The 27,922-nt window shown below is 52.5% G+C and overlaps 1 protein-coding gene across 2 annotated transcripts; it reads right to left on the reverse strand.

The window, feature by feature from the left end:
- Positions 1-457: 457 nt before the first annotated feature.
- On the reverse strand, positions 458-27,325 carry SYNM (synemin). Of its 2 annotated transcripts, XM_020910917.2 has the most exons (5): positions 26,361-27,324; positions 19,140-19,264; positions 8,988-9,058; positions 4,379-6,759; positions 458-3,484 (listed from the first exon to the last, which is right to left on the reverse strand). In XM_020910917.2, the coding sequence occupies exons 1-5, from the start codon at positions 27,168-27,170 to the stop codon at positions 3,146-3,148; spliced, it is 3,726 nt and encodes a 1,241-aa protein (XP_020766576.2). In that variant the 5' UTR covers positions 27,171-27,324; the 3' UTR covers positions 458-3,145. The 2 variants fall into 2 exon arrangements, with proteins under 2 accessions (XP_020766576.2, XP_070334267.1); XM_070478166.1 differs by having other exon boundaries at positions 458-6,759; positions 26,361-27,325.
- Positions 27,326-27,922: the final 597 nt, after the last annotated feature.

A 27,922-nucleotide genomic window follows, 5' to 3' on the forward strand; every position in this document is an offset into this window, starting at 1 on the left:
AGCTATGTATGTTTTGTTTTTGTAAAAGGCTACAAATAGGTAAGCATACCTACTCCTTTGTCTCAAACTAGAGCAATTTTTTCAAGCTCCTAAGAAATGGCCATGATTAACCACTCCAATTTGCACTTAAGGTTAATAATGAACCACCTTGGTGTGCTCAGCATTGTTTTCATTTTAGCACTGAAAGTTCCATGTCCCAGGAGAGACCCCTCATTCAAGGCCAAATGGGATGGTTGGTCACACTGTTGTCACTAGCATTGCAGGCTGTCATGATGACATTCTTACCACAAACGGTCTAGTCTGTATTTTAATATGAACCAGTGGTTTACGCTCTATCTGCCACACCTTCTCGCTCTGTGCTAACAATATCGAGTTCTGATTCAAGTGAGTAATTAAATGAGCCTTTTCATATATATATTCTCCCTAGTGATTCTGTGCCACCATAAAAACATGCACATAAACACAAATATCCTTTAATTAGAACTTAAATAAAAACCACAAAACACCTACTGGAAAACATTCATTCTCTTCAGGAACAACATGGGGGTTTTTTCTTAGACTTTTATTTTTACACATTCTTATGATATATCCCTTCAAAGGGAATAGGAGGTTAGCAAGATCAGCTTTTTAGATGATTCCATTCTAAATATACATTTTAAACAAACAATATCAAAACAACCAGTGGGGAGGTGAAAAACATTCCATTAACACCATTTTGTCTACACAACAATAAATGCAAAAGGACTGGCTGTGTCCTCACCCTGTCTCGCCATAAAGCTGACTACTACTGTCTCTGGTTTTAAAGGACATGGAACCAGGGGTGACCTGTCACGGGGTCAAGGGCACGCCCTGCTCTGGTCTGTTTCAGAGACTTAGTAACCAACCACAGCTCATGACTCCATATTGGCAAACACTCTTGGCAGGATACTTCTTGAAGATGTGCACCAACATGGAGACACAAATTAAGACCTAAGACACTTATTTTCCAATAGAGGTGAGTCAGGATATTAATAATCTATTCACCTTAGCACTCATTCCCGGGGTCACAAGCTAGGAGAGTGACATTGAGCTCAGCCCACACTTAAGACACACATAACAGACACCCCCCCTCATCAGTCTGTCTTGCCATCAGACAACAGACTGTCACCTTGACCAATTCTCACCAATAAATAACCTATACAAATACCATTACCAATTACAATCAACATAAAATCAACTCATCTTTACGTTAGAAATGAGGAGTCTTTGGTGGAAAAGCTGTCACCTCCCCTGGCAGTTTCTGACAATCACCAGTTCATCTGGCAGACAACAAAAGTTTACACTTGCAATTCAAATCAACCTTCCTTCTATGCCCTGCTTCATGGTGTTTTAAAAATAGATCATCCTGAAAGCTGTACTGCGATGTTCCTCCACTTCCCGATTAGGAAAACACACTCTCTCTAAACTACCTGCTGTAGCCATTCCTGGCAGCTGAGATGTGTGTTGTGGAGGTGTGAGGGCCATCTTGTGAACCCAGAGGGAAGACCCTCAACTTCCATAGCTGCCCCCGTAACCACGTCCCACCTGAGGATGACAAAGCGGGGACCATCATTCCTCAGTGCGCTACAGGCAGTTAGGTCTGTGCTACTGTGTTAGGGGGAGGTACAGTTTAGACAACATTAAGTGAAAGAAACTAGTTTGGATTAAAATAATACTGTGCTGCTAGAGATACTCTTTTTATGTGATGCTACAGCTTTAAAGGAACAAGCTTTAAAAACAATACCTTTGTGCAAAACACACCCGACAGAGCACACCCATTCTAGTATCTTCAATTCAGTGGTGTATATCTGCAGGGCTATACTCGTGGCCTGGGAGAGTAGGGCCTTTGCTTCCTCCAGGGCCCCTCCTGGGTGCTTCTGGGCTAGGCAGCAACAGAAGCATCCAGCTCCTTCCCCAAAACATCTAATTCTGTTTAATGTATTGTTTCCCTGGATAAAACACCCCAACTGTCATGATTTCTGTCTAAAGTGCAAAAGCCTCCCGTGAGGTTGGTTGCCGTCTTCCATCTCGAACCCTTTGTGCTCAGAAAGGCCTCCACCCCCCATCATCAGTGGGTTAGGAGGGGCTTCTGTGGGAGGCACAACCCACCTGGGCTTCCAACCGTACTGTGCATGACCGCCCCACAAGTCTGAGCTTCAGCGTCCTTTCTACTGTCTTTAGGGTCTACCTCCCACCAGTAAAATTAAATGTTTAGATCCTAAGAGCTAAGGTGCAGAAAAGCTCAAGTACACTCTGGTAGGAGCTGGCTACTCCAGAATTTGTTAAAACCAAAAAGAGTATTTAGACTGTGCACTACTTAATGACCTAGTACCACGAAAAGCTGGTATTATAAGCCATTCCCAGTAATCCTTCCCCAACCCCCTGCCCCCACCTGGACCCAGTGCAGGGTTCCAGGAGCCTGTGCAAATGTAGCAAATGTGCTGATCTGATACACTGCAGGAGGCTGGAGCTGTCTTCTCCATAAATAAAATACTATATTTTTTAAAAGTTCTGCACATAGAAGGCAATTCATTCAAGTCTTAAAATGAATTTAACTTTCTAAGATGAATAACTTTTTCCTAAGAAGAAATCATTTAATTTTTTTAATCTGCTTATTTCTTATGATTTCTTTTTGAAAAGACCTTGTAAATAGACAAATGAATTCATTCTTCCCTTAAAATGTTAGTTTACTATTTCATGTTAGCACATGTGAATAAAATTTACTCTTAAATGTATTACTTTAATCCCATTACCATTTAGGTGTCTTACCTAGGCAATTATACTTTCAAACAGATGCCAGGCACTTCTGTGACTATGTGCAAAAATGGGAGAAATCATCTCTAGGAGTGGAAAGAAAACTCCAGAAAAAGGAACTTTTAAGACGAAAAAGATAAAAAGTATTTCTTGTCAAAGTCCCAACTCAATAAAATTCCAATGCCTTTTAAGGCATGAATTAGTTTGAAATCTTTACAGATTATAAAGTAAAAAGACACTGCCTAGAGTACTCGAAGTAAAAAAAAGGGGAGGAGGTTTTAATAAAGAGTTCACCTCCCTCCCTTAAAGTAAAGGCCTTTGTGTGTTGGTACGTTACCAAACAAGATGGCATTTAAAATCAAATATCTGTTTATCAAAACCAGTGTCCCTCATTTTCCTCCTCCTGACTGTCTAGATAGAGGAGGGCAACCTTCTTTTCGTCCGAAATCACTGACCTCTGGTCTACCATCCTCTGCAGCTGCACCGTCTTATCAAATTCAGCCTGCTCCTTGCCCCTTTCCCCGGGAGCCTGGTGTCTGTCCCCAGCAGAGCCCTGAAAGCTCACGCTGGCAGCCAGGTCATTCCTACTGCTGGCATCTCTCCAAGCACCATGCTCAGACACACTAGGAGGTTCTGCTTCCGTCCCTGCAGGGAAGAGGACTGTGGCCTCTTGTGTCCAGCGGGGAGTCGCCTCTATGTTACTCACGTCCATCTGAAAGGTAAACGAAGTTTCTTTGGGCCCCAGGGCAACGTGCCTTAGTGTTCTGCCACCTTCTGCAACCTTGCCTACCTCAGGGGAGTCTACCGAACCAGCAAGTGGAAACGTTTTGGAAATGGGTCCGTGGAAGACAATGTGTTCAGAGGTCTTGGCTTCCGCAGGACCCAGCTGAATATGCCTAAAGGATCTGCTCACGCCTGATATCACTTCTGCCCCTGACATGTCTCCTGCACTAGCTTCCTGGGGAGACTCGGAAACGGCCCTTTGGAAGGTGCTCTTTTCAGTCATCAAGATGTTCCGACCCACAGTATAACTACGGGTGGCCAGGGTCTCGTCGGCTGAGCCCTCTCTGTGGGTGCTGCTTTCTGAGTCGCTAAATTCCAAGGGCGGGGGAACGATAGGCTCGGTGGTTTGATGCATCTGAGGCCCAATGGTGACATGCCTGATGGACGAGCCGGCCCCTGACCACGCTTCCATGTGCACAGAAGCTTCCCCGATGCCCAGCTCCACTGTGCCTGAGAGGGGGGTTGTGAGCTGGGTCCGCTCACTGAGCCCCTCCTGGGCACCTAATCGGAGGTGCTTTATGGAAGTCTGGGTGCCCGCTGACCCCTCTGCTTGAGAAGAATCACCCGCCTTCCCCACCCCAGAAACGGGGGCCTGAAAAATAACTTCCCTCTGAGCATAAAACTGTCGGGAGCCAAATGGGCTGGGAGGCTCTGCAGGGCCAGGCTCCTCTGTGCCCCCGGCCTCCGGACAGGCGGCATCAGGCGCTGGGAAGACGACTTCTGGGGACACTGGGCTCTGACGGGGACCCAACGGAAAGAGCCTGGCAGACTGGCTGGCTCCCGCCGAGCTGGCTGCCCAACTCGCCTCACCCTCCCCACTTACCTCCGCTGCCTGGGCCGCGCGGCCCTCGGCCGAGACCTGCTCAGTCCTCCACGTTCCAGGGGACGCTATCCGGATGCGCCCCCCAGACTGGCTGACGTCCTCCAGCACGTGACTGTGGACAAAGCCCGTGGGGCTGGTGACTTCCACGGTGGCCGACACGGGGCCCGGGGGCGAGGCCAGGCCCGCATCTGCCTCCCCCGCGGAGGCGCTGTACAGCTCCCGGGTGGCCCAGCGCCTGAAGCCGCGGCCGGCCTCCACCTCCGGGCTGCCCGGGCCCGGGCTGCGCCGCCGTGCCAGGCTGTCTCGCACCACCGACTCCACGGCCTTCTCGATCTCCCCCGCTTCGTCCCGGCTCAGCTCCTCCAGGTCTAACTGGTCGGCGTCCACCGTCTGCGAGAGGTTGACTTCGGCCACTAGGGTCACGGCCCCGCTGTCCACACTCTGGACTTTCTTCACGTCAAAGGAAACACCCGCAGGCCCGCCCTGGCCCTCTCTGGTGAGGGCGGACAGCTCTTCCTTCATGCGCTCTGGAAGGTTCTCCTCCAGCTGCTCGATCACCTCCACCAGCTGGTGCCTGGGCTCCTTGGAGCCTTCCTTAATGGATGTGTGGAACTCATGGGGTATTTTGATTTCCTTCTCAATGACTATGGGCTTGGCATGAAACTCGCCACTTCTAGTTTGTTCTTTCCAGGGAGCAGATGCCGTGTCCCCCTCCAGAGACGCTTCTGGAACATCCTCCGGCTTCACAACCTTCTCTCCTGGGACGTCGTCCCTCTGCATTCTTCTCCGAGACCCTGGCACGATCTCATCCTGCCAGGAGTATCTGATGGTGGATTCCTCTTCAATGTGGATCTGCCCATACACAGAGCCTTCTTCTCGCTCGTGGGCCCCAGGGTGTTCGTCCGGAGTCGACACAAAGTAACTCTGCTCTCCCTCCAAGTCACCTGCCTCCGTCACTTCTTCCACGTGAGTTACACTCTCCTGGGGCGGCCTGACCTCCTGACCTGCGTTCCCTGAGCACGTGACATCTGATTCCCTGTAAACCGCCTCCTCTCTCTCCTCAACAAGCCCCCTGGAGCCCGGGGACACGTCGTCGACCTCCTCCACTTCGAACGGGGTAGAAAACTCATCTGCCTTCTCGCTGCTGACATAGCTCATGGGCTCTTCAATGATCTCCACGTTGACGACTTTTGCTCGCCCTTCTCTCCCCTTCAGACCGAGACGGATCACGTCTCCGATCAAACGCTCCGCCGATTTTCCTTTCAGCTCCACCTCTTTAGCATCCTTGCTTAACAGGTAGTCCAAGCCGGCTTCATCCGAAATGTCGATCTCTTCAGTGAGTTTCGACTCCACGACTATCTCAGTCTTTGCTTTTCTGTCACCGGGAACTTCTTTCCTGTCCACATAAGTGACTTTTGTGTCTGGAAAAGACTCAGCGGACGCTTCTGCCTCGGGAGAGTGGGTAAACTGCTTCAGGATACTGGAAACGATATTCTCAGCTATGGTTTCAGTCATGGAACCACCTTTCAGAGAGGCTGTGGTGTCGCTGGCGCCCAGCGAGAACGCTGCCTCTCTGGTTTCCACCCCTCTCCCTGTCCCATCACCAGCATCCTTCTTTAGGGGTGTCTGGAGACCCTGGGGGGCCACCTTTGCTGTGCTGTCCTGGGACACCTCTAGCCTGATGGGTATCTCTCTCCCCTTCACACTTGCCTCCTTCAGCGACTCCTTCTCTCTAGCCTTTTCCCTCATCTGCTCGCTTTCTCTCTTTCTTGCTTCTTTATCTAACTTTGTCAGTTCTTCCCACCTTAAGTTTCTCTCCTCTGAAGCCTTCTCTTTGGAATCGAACATTTTCTCTTCTCGCTTTGTTTGAATGGTTTCTGGTCTGTTTCTCTCCTGCTCCTTTGTGGCTTTAGCTTCCGTTTTCTTTCCCAAAATGACGGTCCTCTCATTTGACCACGTGCCCTCAGAAGTGGCTGCCGCCATCTTGTCCCTGCGTTCTCGGTAGGACTCTGGGGCAGCGGCGGACTCTTTGGCTGAACTAGTGGGTGGAGCCTTTGTTCCTTCAGTTTTTGGCCTCTCAGGGAATGTTTTCGCTTGAGCTTCAGTATTTCTTAAAAGACCGGGGGTTGGAGAGAACGCTCTGAAGTTGGTCTGACCGCTGGCAGTTTTCTCATAAGCGTTCTCCTGCCAGGCAGTGGTGAAGGAAGAGTATCCGGAACGCAGGACGTCTCTTCTGGCATCGCTTCCGATGGGTGTCTGAGAACGTGGCGCCAGGCTCTGCCGGAAGCTCGCAGGAGGTGCTTTTTGCCTTGGAAACAGATTTCTCTCATTTTCTTTCTGTAATACTGAGGTGGTATATTGATAGGACTTGTCTCTGAATTCTGTAGAAATTGAACAGTACATTAAAATGATAGTCATCATTACCTTTTTTCATCTTAAAAGCATCACCACAGATCAGATCTTATCCCGTCATAATATATACCATTACCACAGAAGGGTCATTATAAATGAGGTATGTTCAGTTCCCAAATTACTTTTTCCGGTAGTTTAAAGAATCCCATGACAATAAAATACAGCTCTACAAATGCTTCCACACAACACTTTTCTCCAATTACTGATCTTAAAATACTCATCCATCTTAAATATATCAAACGTGATCATAAAGCATAGCACCTTGTGCCAGTGAGGTTAGGGGTATATTTATGTGGCAGAAATTTCACAGTTTGGAATCCTTCATTTCCACTTTGTTGAGGTAACTTTATTTTACTGAAGAGCAGAGAAGAGCTTCATAATTACCAAAGATAGAGTATATAACTATTAAACATTGAATGGTATTACCCCACCACCTTTAACTATGCTCCTTTTTTTTTCTTCTTCACTGATTTCCATGTTGGGTCAACAAACACTGAAGAATTTAACTTTTTTTTTAACTTCCTGATTTCAACTTTTATACTTTTTTTCCTTTTTCAAATATCTCATTTGAAAAGGTGCCAAAGTAGAAAGTCAGCCAGTTGTCACTACTACAGTCTGTCTTAATGTCATGGTCGTAGGATTGGAAGGCTGTCTGTGGGGCTTCCTGCTTTGCTCTGGCCCATCCACAGAGATGCTACCCTTGGGGATGGCCACACACCCCAGGGTAACTGCTCTTACGAGTGGCCGCTGGTGGTAGGAATGTAGCCTGGCTAGCAGGACCATCTACCCTGGGGATACCCCCTCATGCCTACCCACACCCATCTGCTGATATGCATAGAGCCTTCTCACCCTCTGGGTCTCCCCCACTGCAGCCAACCAGCTTCCTCTCAAATTCAACAACAAACTTGCTGGACATTGTCTAAGACCAAATTCCATCCAATCACAGATGACTGGAACCAAAATTATTCTGATCCCAGTGACCTGTCAACCTGTGAAGTATCTAACCTGGGATGTTGCTTTTGAAAAATAAAGATGGAGGGTGCTGTTTTTTTTTTAGAAAAAAAATCTACCACCTTTACAGATTGGCTGTTATAATCAAACACTCTCCTGATAGTGGTAACCAATACATACATGTATGCCTAACACACCATGATTCTGAATATGACAACACTCACAGAGCTGAACTACCGAGTAGGGTGTACAACCAACACATTGTACCTAATGGAATCTGCCCTTGCTTAAGAAAGCAAGCTCTTAAAGGTTGTACAAGTCCAGGGAAGTTTTCTTTTTCTCAGTTATCCTACAGGTTCTCTTGGTCTTTCTAATGAACACTAACTCTCTAACAGTTGGTTCTGCAGCCACAGGAAGTTTGGACTTCGTGCTGCAGCTTTTGGCCTGGATAGAGGTCAACCTCAGGGCACTAGCTGACACTGCTGCTCACATCGCCATGAGCTGCCCACGCAGACACAGGCTGGTGGAAACGGTATAATCCTTTTACCTCTGCTTGAGACTTCCAATGCTGAGCCTGCTAGACAAAGTAATACCTCCCTGAGCTTGTGTGAAGGCTGTACATCTTTGCTCTGTAAACGGTGTTCCCGCCAAAGCGTGCGATGAACAAATCCATGTCCACCTTCTCACCAGCTCTCCATCAGCCCTCTCCTCCCTCACCACACTGGGTAGGTTGAACCCTCAAAACACTATCTAGATGAACAAATGAGTTAATGAAGCCCTTTCCTATACAATCTCATTTGCATTATTATTGAAACTGTGTGTATGCATGTGTATACATGTGGATGTATGTATGCCTGTGCACGTACACGCACTTAATCACTCAGTCATGTCTGACTCTTTGTGACCATTTGGACTGTAGCCCACCAGGCTCCTCTGTCCATGAGATTTCCCAGGCAAGAATACTGGAGTGGGTTGCCATTTCCTTCTCCAGAGGATCTCCCCAACCCAAGGATCAAATCCATGCCTCCTGTGTCTCCTAGATTACAGGCAGATTCTTTACCCTGAGCCATTGAAACTAAAGTAAATTCTATTTGGTGCTTGAGAAGTACGAAATGAGAGTTTTCTGAAAACTCTTATCTAACCCCAACTCTTCCAGATAAATGACACTTTACTTTTTATCAATAGAATGAACCTGCGCAGATGGACAGCATCTTAACGTTAAATGATAAGCTTCCCTTATATTTACCTTGTGGCACGTTTTCAATGCACTCAGTAACGATCAATATCTCCGGATTACTTTCTCCTTCCAGTAAGGCTCTGTAAAAATTATTTTTAAAAAGCTCATTAGGAAATAAAAGATGAGAAGTGCCTCTTCAAAGCTGTCGATCTGTCGATGACACATTGGCACAGGGTCATGGGTCTGCAGACGACGCAGGAGAGCACACCGATCAGCCAAATGAACGAGGGGGCTGGGCCTCCAGAAGGACTGGAGAGCTAAGGCCTTCTAGAAAGCCCTTCCAAACCCAGGGAGAGGAGGAAGAGATGAGGGATGTGGACCCAGGAGGGTAGGCCGGGGACCTGGCTTCCCTGGGAAGCGGTGAGGGGCCCATGCCTGGCAGGCCACTCGGGGCCACAGAGCCCCAGGACAGCTACTACTACCCCACCAGGGTCTCCCTGGAGTCACAGGTCAGGGGTTAACTAGGGGCAGAGGAAGGGCTGACACTTGTCTGTAAATAAGGCAATCAGACTGCATGTGCACTTTTCAAATTGGGTTCTATGGGGACATCTTAGAGATGAAAACAACAGAGGAGAGATGGAAGGGGCAGGCAGAAGAGGAGAAAGAAGAGCTTCAGACGCCCCGCCCCCTCCACCACCACCACAGCCCCCAGGGGCCTCATTTCCAGGCGGCATCCAGTTACCTCCTCTGATAAAAATGGCAAAATGCACTAGACTAGGGGGTTTCTTTGGCCATGTCTATCTCCAAAAGTGTAAAACCATAGAGTCTTCACTGTTATCCATGTCTAGGACTCGAAGCCCTGAAGAAAGAGCAGACGCAGGCCCCACCGGCTCTGCGCTCCACAGTGGGTCAGCCAGACCCAGGGCCCTGAGACCCTAGGATGCGGGCTACTGTGGGCACAACAGTTGCTTGGTTGCCAAAGCAACGTGTGAGGTCACAAATGTCAGTTCCAAGAAATACACTGCATAGGGCAAAGGGCAAGCAGAAGTGGATCCCACTTGGAAATGCTGACTGACACGGAGAGCCGGGCAGCCAAACGGGAGGGACGCCAGCGGGGACTCTGCGGTCAGGCAGAGCAGTGCCAGGTCCTGTTTCCACGGACTCAAAGGTGGTGATTCCCACACATGCGAGAGCCCCGTGGGTGGCTGGGAGAGGGCAGGAGGCCACCACCCCGCAGCCCAGGGAGAAGCAGAGACGAGGGCGAGGGGTTCCAGCCCAGCTGCGCGGGGTTCGCCGGCCGCCCCGGGGCCGTGCCCAGAGCCCCGCGCGCCACACCCAGGGGCCAGGACACCGGACACCGGCCCGCTAATCCCACACCCTCCCGACCTGGCGTGTTGGGTTCCCCGACCACAAATAGAAAATGCCGAGGTCCCTATAGGATAAAAAGGCACACGTTGACGGGAAAGTCAGCCTGGGGGGGCGGGACGGGTGCACCCAGAATGGCACCAACAGGAAAAAGCAGCGTCCTATAGCCAAGGGGCCAGAGGGTGCCAAGAAGCCAAGTCCTATTTCAACTCTTCCCTCCACTTGCTCGGGAGGAAGCCTCGGGTACCACAGGGTGCTCCCGCTGGCTGCCCACGGCAGGCAGAAAGGGCCTGCAGGGTGTCCCGGCCAGCAGAGAACAGATGACAGGTGCTCAGGATAATGATGCCCCCGTGGTAAAAACACCTTCCTTCTCCCCTCATAGGGCCATGGCTTTGTTCCTCTTTCAGGGAAAATCCAAATCATCACCAGACTTCTAGAGTGCAGGACCCTAAGTTGGGTACTGCGGTTCCTGGGAGGGGCACCAGAACTCGAGGGGTGACAGAGCCGTAACATTCCCGCCCCCAAGGCCTTTGCCGGCCTTGAGACGGGGCACCCTAAGCAGGCTCCGACCCTGCTGTCTGTCTCACCGAGCCCTGGCAATCCCACGCTGGGCCGATGGCGTGTGTCGTGGCGCACAGTGAGCAGAGCGGCAGAGATGGGGGCCAGGCCGCCTGGGCCTCCCTGCGGGGGCAGAGATGGCGCCGTCTCACACACATGGTACATCTAACGCCGCAGACAGAGCCTCCAGACCACACTAATGAAGTACAGAAGTCGCTTGTGATTTCAGTCCCAATGCCCCTACAGGGGTGGACACTCCCTGAGGACTCGGGCCCGCGGCGACGCCCCTCCCGACGGCTGGCCCGACCTGCGGGCAGCACCTTCTCCCCGCAGCCTCCCAGCACGGGCCTCACAGGCGGGGCCGCTGGTGCTGAACCCAAGCCTCCATGAAGCCCGCGCCCACACGCGCCGCCCCGCCTCCGTGAAGCCCCCCACACGCGCGGCGCCCCGCCTCCGTGAAGCCCCCCCACACGCCCCGCCCCGCCTCCATGAAGCCCCCCAGACACGCCCCGCCCCGCCTCCGTGAAGCACCCCCACACACGCGATGACCCGCCTCCATGAAGCATCCCCAGACACGCGGCGCCCCGCCTCCGTGAAGCCCCCCAGACACGCCCCGCTCCGCCTCCGTGAAGCACCCCCACACACGCGATGCCCCGCCTCCGTGAAGCACCCCCACACACGCGATGCCCCGCCTCCGTGAAGCATCCCCACACACGCGATGCCCCGCCTCCGTGAAGCATCCCCACACACGCGATGCCCCGCCTCCGTGAAGCACCCCCAGACACGCGATGCCCCGCCTCCGTGAAGCCCCCCACACACGCCCCGCCCAGCCTCCGTGAAGCCCCCCCCACACGCCCCGCCCCGCCTCCGTGAAGCACCCCCAGACACGCGATGCCCCACCTCCGTGAAGCCCCCCACACACGCGGCGCCCCGCCTCCGTGAAGCCCCCCCCCCACGCCCGGCCCCGCCTCCGTAAAGCCCCGCAGACAAGCGGCGCCCCGTCTCCAGGGCTGCCCACAGGACTATGGCAGAGGCAGAACCAAAACTGCAGGGCGAGGCCACGAAGGGTGGCCCCCTCAAAAGCTTTCAAAGGAGCGGTTTTTAAGGAATAGACGCGTACAGCTTTAAGAAGCAGGTCAAGCATTCTCCGGTTATTTTGGGAGCAGAGGAATAAGCTGCTCAGAGCCACCGCACTGGTGAGAGATGCCAACCGCCTGAATCATGGGCTATTAGTGAGCGTTTCATAAGGCCCTCAGGTTGGCAGCCTCGAGGGGCAGGAAAACAAGCAAACGTGTACGGGAAAACCAGGTCCCTGGCCTCGTCAAGGCCGCTGAGACAGGCCCACGGGTGGAAGCGAGCACTGATGCGGGCCCGGCACCAACAGACCCCGCGGGGGCTGACCCTGCAGACAGCCCTGGGCACACACACTGTTGGCCGCCCACTAGGCACGGAGAAGAGCCCGGCAGGCAGAGGCTGTTTCCAGAAGCAGCCCGGGGGGCCCGCCTGGTCCTGGTGGACCTGGTCCTGGTTCCCCACGTGCTTCCTGGCAAAGAACACGTGGTGGGTGGGAGGGGCGGGGCGGGGCTGGGAGAAGGCACTTTCCTGCCCCCCCACCCCCAGCTCCAAAGAGGCTTAGGGGACCGCCTGGAACTCTAGATGGGGACTGGGAACCGAAGGGTAAGGGAGGAAGGGGGGCGGAAGTCCATCTGAAGGACCGGCATCGCCATCGGATTTGGAAAGGTCTGCCCCTGGCACGGGCGGGTGAAAGACCATAAGCAGGCAGTGCTGCCAGGCGCCCTGGTCATTGCCTCTGCGCTGGGGATGAATGCACACGTGGAAAGTTTGTCAAATCCAGAGACAGACAAAAAAAGCAGACATAAAGAACAAGATTACAAATAAAGCAGAGAGAGAAAGCACTGGGAGTGGTGAGCAGAGAAACTTCCAGAATCAGGTTGCCTGGATTTAAACCCTGCTACTGTCTAGTCCTGTGACTCAGGCAAGCTACTCAACTCTCTGTGGCTCAGTTTCCCCATTTGTGAAATAGGGAGCACTGTTTGTGGTGCTAATTGACAGGGAACAGGTTTGTGGTGCTAATTAATAAAGTGACTAGGTGCTAATTAATAAAGTGACTAGAAAGTTCTCCCAACAATGGTTGTCGCAGAATCGTGCTCAGTAAAGGTCAGCCATCTTCGTCATCACCTACATCATTTTCTACTGACCTCAAAAAAAAGCTGATTTTCCATTAACCAATATAATTCAAGAAGAGAAGAGATTGTGGATAACCTAAAGTCACAGTTAACTGAGGGCTAATTCATTCACACAATGATGTGGGGCTAACAACCAGCTGCATCCGTTGATCCTAATTGTCTATCCCTAAAACTACAAGATTTTATTAACTTCAAGTTTTCCACCAAATAAGCAGATAAGTCTCAGTGTTAACACATTTTTATAAATTTTCCCAAAGCAGAATTCAACTTTTAAAATAACAAAGTGTATTTCTCCAAGAACTTGATAATTTCCAAATGTTTTCACTTGAACAGATACATAAAAAGGTACAGGTGGTCTTAAAAATAATGGAGCAACTAGAAACATCATTAAAATAAAGTTACCAACTTTAGGCACTATCTGTATTGTAAACCTAGACACTGGATATTCTCAGTTTAAACCCAGCGACTCTGCCCACTGCAGATAAAGGGGGTTCTATACGTCCTCCCCCAGCACAGACACATCAACACAAAGACCCTAAAGGACTTTGCCATGAAGTCCCCAGACAGGAAATCTTTGCCCAACACTTCCATATGTGGCCAGGCAAGACTACCTTTAGTGTTTCTCACTTGAGAAATCCTTTGGCCCTGCTCTCCATTTTTCCAGGGGAAACTTAGAGCTGTTATACTCTCCACTCCCAAAACATAAAAAACAAAGCCTTCTTTGTAAATTCTGATGGAGATTTCATTATCTGTACCCTGGATCAGAAATCCCAAAGAGGCCCCTGCCTACCCTCAGTTTTGTCCTTTCTGGACTGGCTTTCTCTGGATAGTTTTGCATCTTTTGTTTCAATTTTGACTATCTTTTTTTTCCCCCAAAAAATGTTTTCTAACAGCCTACTCCTAATGATGGGGTTCTGTCCTCTTTTGGTGCAGGGTGGGGAGGGGGGATTCTCTACTTTTGACTGTGTTTCTACAAATTCTCAATCTGTAGCTTGTAGGCCTGATCTTTATGTCAGCAGCGAGGGGCTCAGGACATGGTGGGTTCTGAATACTGTCCTATTCCTATCCCCCACGTTCCCTACCCTTCAAGGCCCAACTCAAATCCCACAAACCTTGAAAAGCTCTCAGGCTACCCTGGCTTGAAGCTCACCATTCCCTCTCTGAACCATCGTTGCCAGACCCTATTCACTAACAGGAAACCATGTGCAGTATTTTCTTGGAACGTGCATCCTATTATTTTAACATCTTTGACTTTTCACCGAAGCACACTCCTCCCTTCCTGTGACACCCCCTCACCTCCCACCTCCACCTCTTCTGCGTATGATGTTCAAATCTCTGACATCTTTCAAGACTCAGATCAACATCACCTCCCTTGAGAAACCTCCCCTGATTCTCTCAACTCCCTTCAGACTCCAGAAGCCCTGCACTTGGGGACGTGTCTTATGTCCCATGGTGTAGGAGGCTACCTCTGTCCACGTGGCCTTATCCTCAGCACCCGGCCACATCCTTGTGACCCCCCTGAGCAGGCATCATACCCTGCATGTGGACCGTCTCCAGAACAGCCTAAGCGCACAGACGCCAGTTCACAGAACACAGCTTCATGGGTGAGGTTCTTACCCACCCATCACACATGGCCCTCCATGGACAGCCCCTAAAACCAAGCTGCCCAAATGCTTGGCCTTGCTACAGACATGTTAGCTCAGTTCTCAGGTCCTTGCTTCAGCTGCCCCCTCGGCCTGAAAGGCCCTTTCCTCATCGTCTCTTCCTGGCTGCCCCCGAGCAAGGCTCAGCGCTGCCTCTTCCAGGAAGCCCGCTCTGCATGCTCCAGCAGCCCCTCACTAAGTCTGCCTCTTTGTCTTGTCGTCTAGCCTACTGGGAGACAGGCTTAGAGATTTCTGGATGCCCCTGGGGGCTCTACAAATAGCAATGTGGGCACAGATCACCTGGGATCCTGTGATAGGAAATTCTGATCAGGGTGGGCCCAAGGCTTCACAGAAGCCTGAGATGCCGAGTGATGCCAACACTGTGGGTCTGCAGGCCTCCAGGGCAGGGCCCCAGAACAGCATTTCTCTGCCCTGGGTGTACCTGACAACAATCCTTGCTGCTGAAGCATGACCACGCTTGGGCCCATCTGGTGCCCGTCAACAGGAACATCTAGGACTGGGCCCAGGAGCCGATGCTTTGTCAGCTTCTCTGGGTGACGCCCGTGTGCAGACATGGCTGAGAACCAAGCCCTGGCCCGTTTCTGAGCATCTCCCCATTGTCACTCAGCCCCTCATAAACAAACACCCCCACTTCAGGGAAAACCTCGAGTGATGGTGGACAAGCATCTCCAGCCGCGCACGACATGACCGGCGACAGGCAGACGAGAGCGAGTGCAGCCGTGCCCACCTGCCTCCTCTGCACCCCCTTCTCCCGGGTGTGCACCCCCTTCTCCCGGCATCCTCGACCCGGCCTGGCCCAGCCTGGGGCTCCTGCCCACCGTCACCGGCCACCTGGGGCAAAGGGCTCATTCTCGGTCCACCTGCCAGGCAGACCCCAACTGACCAACTTGGGTTTGGTGAAATCCTCCAGTCTTGGACTCTGAGGTTTACTTTGTTTTAATTTTATTATTTTATTAAATTACAAATTTGCTTTGTGTTAGCTGCTCAGTCGTGCCCAACTCTTTGCAAGCCCATGGACTGTAGCCCGCCAGGTTCCCCTATCCATGGGATTCTCCAGGCAAGAATCCTAGAGTGGGTTGCCATTTCCCCCTTCAGGGGGTCTTCCCAACCCAGGGATCAAACCCAGGTCAGGTTGCAGGCAGATTCTTTTACCACTGAACCATGATGGAGGCTATAAACTATAAGTTTCTATCTATTAATTATGCGTTACGCCATTCTGTTACTACTTTAACGTTTCTTCTTCACGGTGAAAGTTATGGTGAAGAAGGGTCAGACACCTGGGTTTGGAAGGGTTCGCGGCACTTGCGAGCTGGCCTCCACACAGCACAGAGTCAGCCGTGCTGGGCTGCGCTTCCGGCTTCCTGGGGACCAGCCCACCCCTCCCGTGGGAAGCGTGTGGTTGGGGTGTCGGCTGGCGAGCAGCGCTGGGGGGGCAGCTGGGAACAATCCAGCCGCGAGGGGGAGCAACGCTGGCCGCAGCCGTTGCCCACCTCAGCCCCCTGGACGGGCTGGCGAGCAGCTGTGCGGCGTGGGCCCCTGCCACCCTCCGGGAGGCAGCGGAGGGAAGGTCAACCTCCCAGGGTCAGTGAGTCAAGGTTCACAAAGACCAAACGGGAGCTTGTGAAGAGGAGTTTTCAGACCTGGGCTCAGAATTTGGGCAGGAGCACGAAGTACCCAGACAGTCACGGGAGATGCGACAAGGATTTATCTTCAGGACACTTACCAGTGATGGGAAATGCCAGGCTCTGGGCTGCTACAAAGGACCGGGTCAGATTCAGCTGCCTGCATGCCCTCTAGGTCTGCAGGCGGCTCCGGTCTCAGAGCTGAGCCCTGGGGGGCGGGGGCGGTGGCAGTTCTAACCACAGGGTCGGGCTCCCCATCTCCCCCAAGCTCACCTGGACTTCAGAAAGGCACAGTGACATCAGTCACCCGCCTCCTGGGAAGGACTGATGCCTCCTACACCCCTAGGAGGTGGCCACGTCAGTCCCTAATGGGTGAGAAAAACAGACGCCCAGTCACAGACAGGAGTAAGCTCTGTCCCTGCGGATGTGAGCGAAAGTTCACTCACCACCAAGAGAAAAGCTAGAAACACGCTAAGCCTTGAGGACAGCTGAGCTGGGAGGGCTGGGAACACCTCCCAGGGAGGGAAGGTCCAGCTGTACGCGCTGACTTCCCACAACAGGGAAGTGGGGACAGGACACAGCAGGGAGGCAAGGACGCAAAACCCCGGAAAGATGAGGCGTAAAGTCAGAGTCTCTGGACTCCAACCCAGGAGTTTTACAGGAAGGAAACAGGAAGATCCAACACACTCTGTAGAGAAAAGGCTCCCTCGACCCCAGACCTCGCCTAACACGGCACAAATGCAGGTTTTCTAGGCAGCCTGGTGTCTGCCCTGAAAGGCTGGGCCTCCGCCCCGTCTCAGCCCGTGGGACTTGGGGAAGCCGACCCTCCGATCACTCTGTTCCCCGGGCCAAGGGCAGGTAGGGGGCCCAGCAGAGCCAGAGGGGCCCCGGGAGTCCTGCTGGGAAAGGAGCCCCTCCTCTGCCCACGTGACTGGGGGCTGCAGGGACAAGAGCCTGCAGCCACTGGGGGCCCTCCTGCCGTGGGGGGCGCAGAGCAAGGAAGGAAGGGGCCAGAGACACAGGGCCAGACCGCCAGCAGCGCCACCCAGTTCAGTTCTGTGAGGAACAAGAGCCTCTTTTGACTTGAGCCAGTCTGAGAAGGGCTTCTGTCACTGGCAAGTGACAAAAATCCTAGTTAATGCTTCCCTCCCCCAAACAAAGCCCAACTATTTTCACATTTTCCTTCTTAGTCAAGTTTAGCTTATCTCACTCAGCATGTGTTTGAACAGCCTGCCGATCTGATTTTGCAGTCGCTCACTCCATGAGGTTTCCGAGGAGAACGCGGGGAGATGGACCTTGGCAAGCACAGACTGACCAGTGCCACCTCTGCCCTCCCCGGTGCCCTGACCCCCCACCTGCTGGGCCCCGGGACCATCCCTCAATTCCGTGCCCCCTGTGGTCCAGCCCAGGGCCTGCCCGACAGACTGCTCCCTCCTCATGATGGTAACAAGTGCCCTGGCCAAAGGCTGGCTGAGGCAGGTCCTCCAGATGGTGAAGAATCGGTGAGGCTGGCCCCAGGCTCCAGTGTGGATGCCCAGCTTACACTGGCCGGAAAGAAAGCTGCTTCTAGATGCACACCAAAGCAGCTGGGTCGCTCTGATATTCAGAGTGAGGGTAAGATCGGGAGACCCACAGGCAGCCCCCAGCGCGTGCCGAAGCGGGTTGGGCTCCGACCCGGCCGTGTGCCCCAGCCGGGAGGTGGACCTCGGTCCCCTCCTCCCTCCTCCAGGTCTAACTTCCCATCTGCCGACAATGATGGCTCTGACAACCAGGCCTCCTGGGATCAGCCAGGGCCCAGGCTCCAAAGCTCACCCACACCCACGACTGACTCACACTCACAGCACCCAGGAGTGAGAGGGCATTGAGTCCCCTTTACACGGCTTGGTGGGTATGGCACAGGCCCCACACCAGCCTGGATGCCAGCTTATAGACCCTTCCCTCACATGCAAAAGGGGTGCATGGTGTCCACCACCTGAGGGGTGACACAGGCAGTGAGCTGCCTCAAAGGACTTAGCACTGTGTCAGGAAGGCAGGAAGGGCTCAGTACCCACAGTCATCTCACAAGTGGGGAGCTGGGTTCCTAAAAGTCCTTCCCCTGTAAGCGTCTGCGATCTGGGCCCCCCGATCCAGTCCTCATTGGCTAGGAAAGCTGCAAGCGGTGGGAGGTGCCACCTCGGCCAGTGATGGCGCATCCCTGGGGGCAGGAGGTGGGTGCGGAGGGCAAGCACCACTCTGTCACACCAGGGACACGCGGCCACAACCTCCGCCCCTCTGAGGGCTCCGTGACTGTTTGATCTGGATTGACTGAAATCAAGTCAACATTTTGATAAACAAAGCCAGGCACCTGGAGCTCCCTGCTGATCTTCAGGCAGAGACGAGGGTCTTCAAGGCTGAACCCCTGGAGACAGAGTCAGAGCCCCAGGGTTTGAGGCAACAGCATGACAGGCAGATGGACTCAGACTTTCTGGGTCCGAGTCCTGGTCCTGTCCTTCCTAGGTCTGTGGCTAACACAGTGCCTAATCCCAAGGATCCAGAGAGCGGGTGTGTGTACAGCTCTTCACTGGTTCCCTAGACACACAAGGGGCGGGCAAGGGGGCAAAACTCAGCTACTCCCAGCACCAGGGGGTGCCCGCTCTGTGATCTGAGCGGGCCCTACCCCGCTCCGCGCTCTGGCCCTGGACACCTGCCTTGGCCACCCTGGGGGCTGCTCCCAGCTGTGACAAAGCCACGGCCACTGTGCGGAGCCTGCAGGGGCTTTAAAGTGCTGCTGGCTCCAGCTCGGCGGACTCAGCGCAACACCCTTACCTGTAGGTTGCCACCTCCAGGCTGAGGCCAGTCTTCACCTGCACGAGCTCCTGGTAGTCCCGCAGCCGGTCGGCCATGGCCAAGGTGAGGGCTGCCTTCTCATCCTCCAGGTAGGCGATCTCTCTCTAAAGAGAACAGAAGGTTTGGGGGTCAGGGGGGCTGGAGCTCTGTGGGATCCAACTCAGCAGCTCAGGACACAGAAAGAGATGAAAAATTTCCAGATTTATTAAAAACACCATCATTGCAGGGACAATTTTTAAATACTGTATTTCTCCCATCTGGAAAGGTTTGGTTTTTTTTTTTTTTTAATCACATAAGAAAGATGTAGCTAACACAGAGAATTTTCTGTTCATACTCCCTAATAATAATGAAAGCTTGTAAAGCATTTCTACACCTTAGACATCAGTCAGTACAGGTAAGTAAACACACTGACACTGGTGAAGTAACGTGCTATTTAAAATAAGCCAAGACTAGAAAGCAGGGATTTTACTATATTTAAAACAGAAGTCACTCAGATCTGAAATAGAATTTCTCCCACACTCACCATTTCCCCAGTTGTATAAGCTGATACAGACCTCTTTGCTTTACCTAGACAAGCTATTTTAAAATCATCTGGGAGAAAAGTTACATTAATGAGACAAGAAAATATTCAGGGCATAAATGTCAAAAGTCAGACCTGGATATAAACCTTTATGACTGTTCTCATAGCACATGGTTAATAAGAGCTCCCGGGCACGTGTTCACGTCGCCCTCATGGCAGTTCCGCTCCCGCAGGGTTAACTGCATCTGTCCATGTCCTGCGGCTGGGAGATATCGCAGAGCACTGCCTGCAGCCTCCTGCACTTCCCACTCCCCTGCCTCCCCCCATCCCTACCCCGTCTCTAGAAAAATGTCCTTTACATACGAGTCATAAAACACACAACTGGTGAACTGGATTTAAAATGAAATGACCACGGTAATATTACCTTCCCCAAAATATCCCAGTTTAAATCAACAATATATTTTAATAAACGCAATGGTTTCATTTATACCATTTCACAGTTCTGCGCTACTCTGCATTAACAGTCTTACATAGCATTTTATAGCTATGCTGGGGAATAATCAGCTGAACAAATACTTAGAACTTTGAGTAAGTCCACATACTTTAACTTCTGGTTTGCAATTATTTCTGAATACAATTAACTAAAAAGCTTACATTCTTAGACAATTATCTTTGTGGAATTTAAAAATTGTAAGACTCCTGGGAGAAGGAAATCTATTTTCACTTATCACATAATCCCTCCATCAAAGGCACCTGGCAATATGCTGACCATCCAAAATCAATAGTGTCTATGAAACTAAGGAATGAATGCAACTAAGGTCTCACACTGGATTTACCACCTAAAAAAAAGCATGATCAGCATGTAAATAATTCTGCTTCTCATAGCAGTTCTATACATCTAAACTAATAATTACTGTTATGCTCTTTTTGTCTACATAAAGTATGCTAAAAACAAAAACTGAAGCTACTTCGCTTTTAAAGCGAAGGAGTAGTTTTAAAGCAAAGCAGTAAATTTAAAAAGCGCTAGGTAGTATCCGAGGAGAAGGCAATGGCACCCCACCCCAGTACTCTTGCCTGGAAAATCCCATGGACGGGGGAGCCTGGTAGGCTGCAGTCCATGGGGTCACACAGAGTCAGACATGACTGAGCGACTTCACTTTCACTTTTCACTTTCATGCACTGGAGAAGGAAATGGCAACCCACTCCAGTATTCTTGCCTGGAGAATCCCAGGGATGGCAGAGCCTGGTGGGCTGCCGTCTATGGGGTCGCACAGAGTCAGACACAACTGAAGTGACTTAGCAGCAGCAGCAGGTAGTATCTGAGGGTGAATAAGTGTAAACACCCTCCAAAACTGGCATTACAAATAGAGAGGTTTATCAAAGCAGACCATTGGCTAGTCTTGATTTAATTGACAGCTACCAGAATTTGGTCACGCATGACATTCACATATTCTGTAGTTAAGTCTTAGTGTTAAAACCCTATGTTTCCCCATTTTAGAGGAAGTATAAACTCAGGTACAAGGTTACAGTATGAAATGTGTAAATGTAGCATATGAACCTTCCTACTAGAGGAAATTCTACTTAAATATTAAAATTTGATGACACACAGTAATGTCTTTTTTGCAGAGAAGTTCAGTTATTGCTAAAATGCTTAGGAAAAGAACCAGACATATTCAATTCTCTAACCACAAACCTCCTAGGCAAGTCAAGATCTCCCAGTCATGCCAAGGAGGTAGCACAAAGATTCTTCTCCCTCCCAGGGGCCCAGAGCAGTTCTGTACCCACAAAACAAGAAGAGGAAAATCAAACTGTGTCTAAGTTACAATAAGAGCAGTTCCAATCACATTCCCACATGAGTCAAGTCTTCCGAAACCGTCAAAGGAAAACTCATTGACTTTTGGAAGCAGGAACATAAGAATTACTGGCTCCCAGCAGTCTCCACAGGAATTGTAACCCATCCTGCTGGTTGAATAAAGCGTCAGACTTGGCCTCCAGTTCTCCAGAAGTTTTCAGACCCTGGGCCAGGCCAAGGCACTTGAGCCTGACACACAGCAACGGATTCTAACCCAGGCAGAGCAGTTTTGCCGAGTGATACAAGAGCTGGGGAAAAAGGTCACCTTTTCAGTTGCTATTTTAGAGAGCTGCTGGGTGCCTCACAACGGATGATGAAATGCAAGCTACACAAGGGAAAGTATGCCGCACTCAGTATCCAAAGAATTCCCTTTCTCTTAACCAAACTTGAGCGGCTCCTAGCGAAGCTCATCACAAGAGGAAGAAGAGCTTGCAGGTGTCACCTTGAATGCTGGAGCTCAAAGGAATTTAAATACTGTGATAACCGCATTTAGGTGCAAGAACTAAAAGCAAGTGCTAATAACAATGCATCCACTGGATGCTAAGTATTTGCAGCTCTGACCCAGGCCACACTCTGAACTCCAGGCTCATCATGTTATGTTACGAGACCACATGGCTATCTCGGAGGCATTTCAAACCCAGCTCTGCTCTCCCACCCAAGCCTGCCTTCCTGCACCAACCCCGTTCCTCCAGCATCTCTGGCCCCAAGCCCTGGAGAGGACTTGATTTCTCCCTCTCTCCCTCTATATCCAATCCATCTGCAAAGCCTATAGGCTTCAACTTCAGGGTGAAGTCCGATCTCTGCCCTTCGCTGCTGCCCAATCCCCCAGCACCTCCTGTCTTGATGGCAAAGTCTCCAAAAGAGATCGCCCTGCTCCCACTTGTGTGGTTGGAACTGCATTTATCTTAACTTACAGTCTAATTTTCCTCCTCTTATTCTGCGGGGTTCAGAACTGTTCCGGGAGGGAGAGAATTTTTGTGTTACCTCCTTCACATGGCTCAGAGAGCCTGACCTGCTTAGCAGATTTGCAGTTAGAGCACTGAATGTGTCTGCTATTTTTTTCTAAGCATTTTAACAATAATTAAACTTCTCTGCTATAGTACATGGGGTCACAAAGAGTTGGACATGACCGATGTGACTTAGCATGCACAAACTTCTTTGCAAAGAAGTCATGTGCAACACAGCAGCCAAGGAGACTCCATGAAGACACAGGTCACCACTCCTCTCTGCACAGAGCCCTCCAGCGGCTTTCCACACGCTCAGAGCAAAGGCCAGGTCCTGCCGTCACCCCCTCACCCTCACCCACGCGCCCCAGTCACACCCGCCCCTGAAAACCGCACTGTTTCCACCTCCAACCTCTGAGGTCAAGGACTTGTCCGTTGTGTCTGTTATGTTCCCTGCTGTACCCCCAGGACTTTAGAGGCCAGCTTGGTACACTAAGTGCTCAATGTGGGCTTCTTTCACCACCCGCAGCTCGCAGATGGGGAAACGGAGACACAAACAGTGGCAGAGCCAGAAATGAGACCCAAGCAGGGCGGCTAAACTGACTCCATTACAATTGAAAGAAAGTTCTCAGTCATTCACACCTCGGTGGTTGTGTAAGCTGTCCAGGGCCAGCCTCGAGGCTAAAAGCACACTTTTATATGTGTTTATGGGTAAGGCTGGTGTAAATCATAAACATCTTCCAGTTTTTGCCTGAAGTCCCTTCCTGCAGACTGGGAGGCAGGGTTCAAGTGATCTGTGCTCAGTCACTCAGTTGTGACCAACTCTTTGCGGCCCCGTGGACTATAGCCTGCCAGGCTCCTCTGTCCATGGAATTTTCCAGGCAAGAATACTGGAAGGGGTTGCCATTTCCTTCTCCGAGGGATCTTCCCAACCCAGGATCAAACCCGCATATCTTACATCTCCTGTGTTGGCAGGCAGATTCTTTACCACCACGCCACCTGGGAAGTTTCAAGAAATTTGAACTATGCAAAAATGCTGGGGACTTGGATGTCAGTTCATCAATCTTCTCTGACAAACCTGAGGCAAGGGGCCCACCAGACAGGCCTAAGGCAGGCAGGCTATCTGGGAAGGCCCACTTTCCCCAGAGAGTCCTGGCAAGCAGATTCCCCCTCAAGCTGCAGACGCAGCCCAGAGCCTGGATACTGTGTGGGGGTTCCTGCCTCCAAACAAGGGTTTCCATTAAACCATAAGGGAAACAGAAGGCAGTAAATGAATGACTTAACTCTAAAACTATTCTGACAACAGCCAGCTGGAAGAGTCTGAAAGCATTTTAGAATTTTAGATTAACAGGCACCTCTTGCTAGTCCTTATGAAGAACAGGGGTCGTCATTCTATGAAAGCAAAACAAATACTGGTTTAAAGTCCATCTTTAACAGAACATATAGGAGAGAGGGAACACTGCCCAGTGGTTAGTTGCTCAAGCAATGAAGCCTCAATCAAACCCAGGCTTAGCTACTTACTAACTGGGTGACCTACAGGCCTCAGTTTCATCATCTCCAAGATGGGGCAAATACTGGTACCCACTTTCTAAGACTGGCATGAGGACTGAGGGTGAATACACATGTGATTGGCTTCATACCTGTGGTACCTGGCATACAAGAAGCTAATTCTTAGTAATGAAACTTTTATTACAGTAAATTAGTTAAATCAGGTCTTGTATTTTCAGTCTCCCCAGGGTAGCTTCTTTAGATTTGAAAACGTCAGGAACTTGGGGTTAAATCATCAGTACTCAGTCTTAAACAAAATTTCTAGCATTTCTACACTCCTTAAAAATAAAACACTAATGCTTGGTGTTGAGTTTTTTGGAATGCAACTGGAAATATGGTTGCTTTAAGCTAACTGATGAAAGCTTCAGGGGATGGATAAGGAAATACAGAGTGCAATAGAACCTGTAAGTCCTTATCAATGTTTTCCTTGATCTTTATTTGCTTTTAGCGGAATGAAGCAAATTCCAGTAAGAGAGGTAGTAACCGGACAGGAGGGTGGGGTCCTGGTTCTGGGTCAGGTGTGACCCCAGGAAAAGGCCCTGGAGTCCCAGTGCCAAAGAAGGTAATCTGAACTGCATGTCAGATGCCCACATCTTCTGGAATCAGAGGAACTCCACTTCTATCTGTTTCACATCTGGGGCGCACTTAAGGAGTTAACAGGGAGTGAAAGGGTTCTGCTGCTAAAAGGAACACTGAAACCAGAGCTTCCAGGTACAAAATGAGCCCAGTGGGCTATGACTGCAAATGAATGGTGAGGATTGAGGCCACGAAACACGCCTCAAAGAAGGCTTTCCCAAACCTGCTTGCACAGCGGGGACCCTTGACGTGTAGCAGGGGCTCCCTACAAAGGGGTTCAGTGGGCAGGGAGCTTGGCAGACACTTCCCTTTGGTTAAAAGCTCCGTGAGAGCCTACATTAAAGACACTTTCTAGCTTTCGCTCAACACAGAACATAGGGCCCTCTGGAACTGGTGTCCCTGGCCACCACCATTGGAAAGGGAAGGGCTGTGAGTGCAGGGTAGGTTCTGGAAACCAGCAGACACTTTGCTAATCCCTGTCCCCACCCCAGATACAACCCTGGCTTTTGAAAATCAGGAGGCAAAGGCCAAAAAACCCCACGATTCAGAAGATGAAGTTCCAAACAACTGAGTACGGTTTCACTTCATGATTTGCCATCCAGACTCCAGTTCTTTCAGGGAAGCCCCAGGGCAGTGCTAAGGGCAGGCGCAATCAACGGATACCTGCAGATTAACTGTGAAGACCGATGACGTCACCACAGGTCCCCACGCAACAGCCGTATTTCCTTTACTTGTTTTCAAAAAGGCACAAAATCCCTCCAAGACAAATTGTTAACTTGAAGCTGTAAACAGTTTCCTTTCAAATATTTTTGAATTTGTGTAAATGCGGTCTTACACTGTCATCCTAGGAACTAAGGACGACAATAGGATTTGGGAATATTTTCCATTCTAGAGCAGTCTAGGGAGAACCAGGGCTAACCGTAGGACTGGGCTGGGTGGACAGGTTATAAAGCAGCCCCAGGTGCCACCCTGTCAGCGTGAGAAGCCTGAGCTTCGCGTCTCTGGACGAGAAACTGTTTACAGTACCTGCACTTGTAATAACATCCTGCAGAGAGCTGCCTTGCCCCAGCTTCTACCCAGAGATCTGGCATCAGCGTGTACTGTGCGGAAAACATCTCTGATCAAGTTCTTCCCTGCATTAAGACCGCTGCCCCTCCCAAGAACAAACAAGGCGGCGGCCCAGAGAGCCCCGACCAGCTGCTTCCCTCGGGGAAACCATTCTGCCAAAATAAAAACCCAATTTGGAAGACAATTTACGTTTTCCCCAGAGGCGTCCTAGCGCGCAACGGTGCTGCCACTTTGAACGACTCACGATAAGGGCTTGGCATTGCCTAGAAACCTCCCAACGCTGGGGCCGAGAAGGAAGGAGCTGTCACCTCTGGAAGTCACTTTGGGGAGCTTCCTGGCAGACTTTACAGTGAACTTAGTCCTTGAAGAACAGGAAACTGCAAAAAGAATCTGGAGCCTAGGGAGTCATTGGTCAGGATGCACCCAGGCCCGCCGAGGGCTGCGGAAACTGAGAAGCAGAGCAGGACCCCGCCCCTGGGCACGCAGGGCCATCACACCGCACCCTGCGTCCAGCGCGGGCGGGAGGCCGGGATCCTGAGGCCGCGCCGCGGAGTCGGGCGGTCCCTTCGGCGCCGGGGTCCCCATGGGGCACCCCCTGGGCCGGGCCCGCCCGGCGGGGAACGCGGCGCCGTCCGGGGGCCCCCACCCGCCGGGCGCCCGGGGCCGGGGCGGGGGCGTTACGGCTCACCGACCTGCCGCTCCTCGGCCTGCAGCTCGGACGCCTCGCGCACCCGCAGCAGCTCCTCCTCCAGCAGCGCCCGCAGCTGCTCCAGCTCGAGCGCCTCGCGCCTCAGCGCCTCCGCCTCCTGAGCGCACAGCCGCGTCTCCTCCTCGGCCTCGCGCCGGCTCTCCCGGCCGCGCCGCAGCGCCTCCTCCAACTCGCGCACCTCGTCCTCGTACCGCTGCACGGTCTCCCGCCAGGCCTCGGCCACCAGCAGCGCGCAGTCCTCGTGCAGCTCCCGCAGGCGCGGCGGGGGCGCGGCGGGGCCGGCGACGCGGCCGCGGTAACGCAGGGTCAGACCGGCGGCGCGCGCGCGCAGCTCCCGCACGTCGCGCTCGCGGGCCGCGTCCAGGCCGCGGCGCTCGGCCTGCAGGCGGCCCAGCAGCGCCTCGAGGGCGGCGCGCGCGGCCAGCTCCTCTTGCAGCTCGCGGCGCTGCGAGTCGAGCTCGGCGTCCAGGCGGCCGCGGGCGGCGCGCGCCTCCTCGCCCAGCAGCTGCAGCTCCCGCAGCTCGCGCCGCAGGGCGTCGCGCTCGCCCTGCGCCAGAGCCGTGGCCCAGCTCAGCTCGTCCAGCTGCCGCCGCAGGCCGCGCGCCTCCTCCGCGCAGCGGGCCTCCGCCTCGGCCCACAGCCCCTCCTGGCCGCGCCGGCCGCGCAGCTCCTCCTCCAGGAGCAGGTTCTCGCGCTCCAGCTCCCGCACCCGGCACACGTACTCATACAGCCGGGCGTTGAGCTCCTGCAGCTCGGCCTTCTCAGGACCCGTGTGCAGCCGCCAGGACAGCATCTTGCTGGGGTGCGGGGCTCCCCCGGCCGCCTGCTTCACTCCGAACCTGGTCTTGTCCCCTCCGCCGCGCCGCCCCGGCCCCGCCGCCTCTCCGGAGGCCCGCAGACTGGGGCGCGAGCCGGCGCGCCGCAGCTCCTGGTCCGCCCGGCGGGCGGGAGTGGGTGCGGCCTCCAGCCAATCAGGGCGCGGCTCGAGTGGGCACCGTGGCCGCGCGGCGCCCCCTGCCGGCATGATGGTGGCCCCGCGCAGCCATCCTACCCGGGGACAGTCCGGGAACAGTCTGCGCGGGCTCGCAGAAGGAATGCCCGGGAGCTCGGGTCAGTGCAGCCTCTCAGTCGTGTCCGATTCTTTGCGACCCTGTGGACTGCTGCACGCCAGCCCTCCCTGTCCATCACCAACTCCCGGAGTTTACCCAAACTCGTGTCCATTGAGTCGGTGATGCCATCCAACCATCTCATCCTCTGTCGTCCCCTTCTCCTCCCCCCTTCAATTTTTCCCATCATCAGGGTCTTTTCAAAAAATCAGTTCTTCACATCAGGTGGACAGAGTATTGGAGTTTCAGCATCAGTCCTTCCAATGAACGTTCAGGACTGATTTCCGCAGGGCTCCCGGTCATGGTCCTCCAGTCACCCAGGTGCACATCGCCACCTGGCCGTTGCTTGTCAGGCTGCACGGCTTCTGTGATACCAGCACCCAGACCACTCTGGAAGTCCCACCAGTATGAGCATCTCTGCTGGGCCACACTGGGGCAC

Source organism: Odocoileus virginianus, chromosome 16, assembly GCF_023699985.2.
Source record: "Odocoileus virginianus isolate 20LAN1187 ecotype Illinois chromosome 16, Ovbor_1.2, whole genome shotgun sequence".
Classification (NCBI taxonomy): domain Eukaryota; kingdom Metazoa; phylum Chordata; class Mammalia; order Artiodactyla; family Cervidae; genus Odocoileus; species Odocoileus virginianus.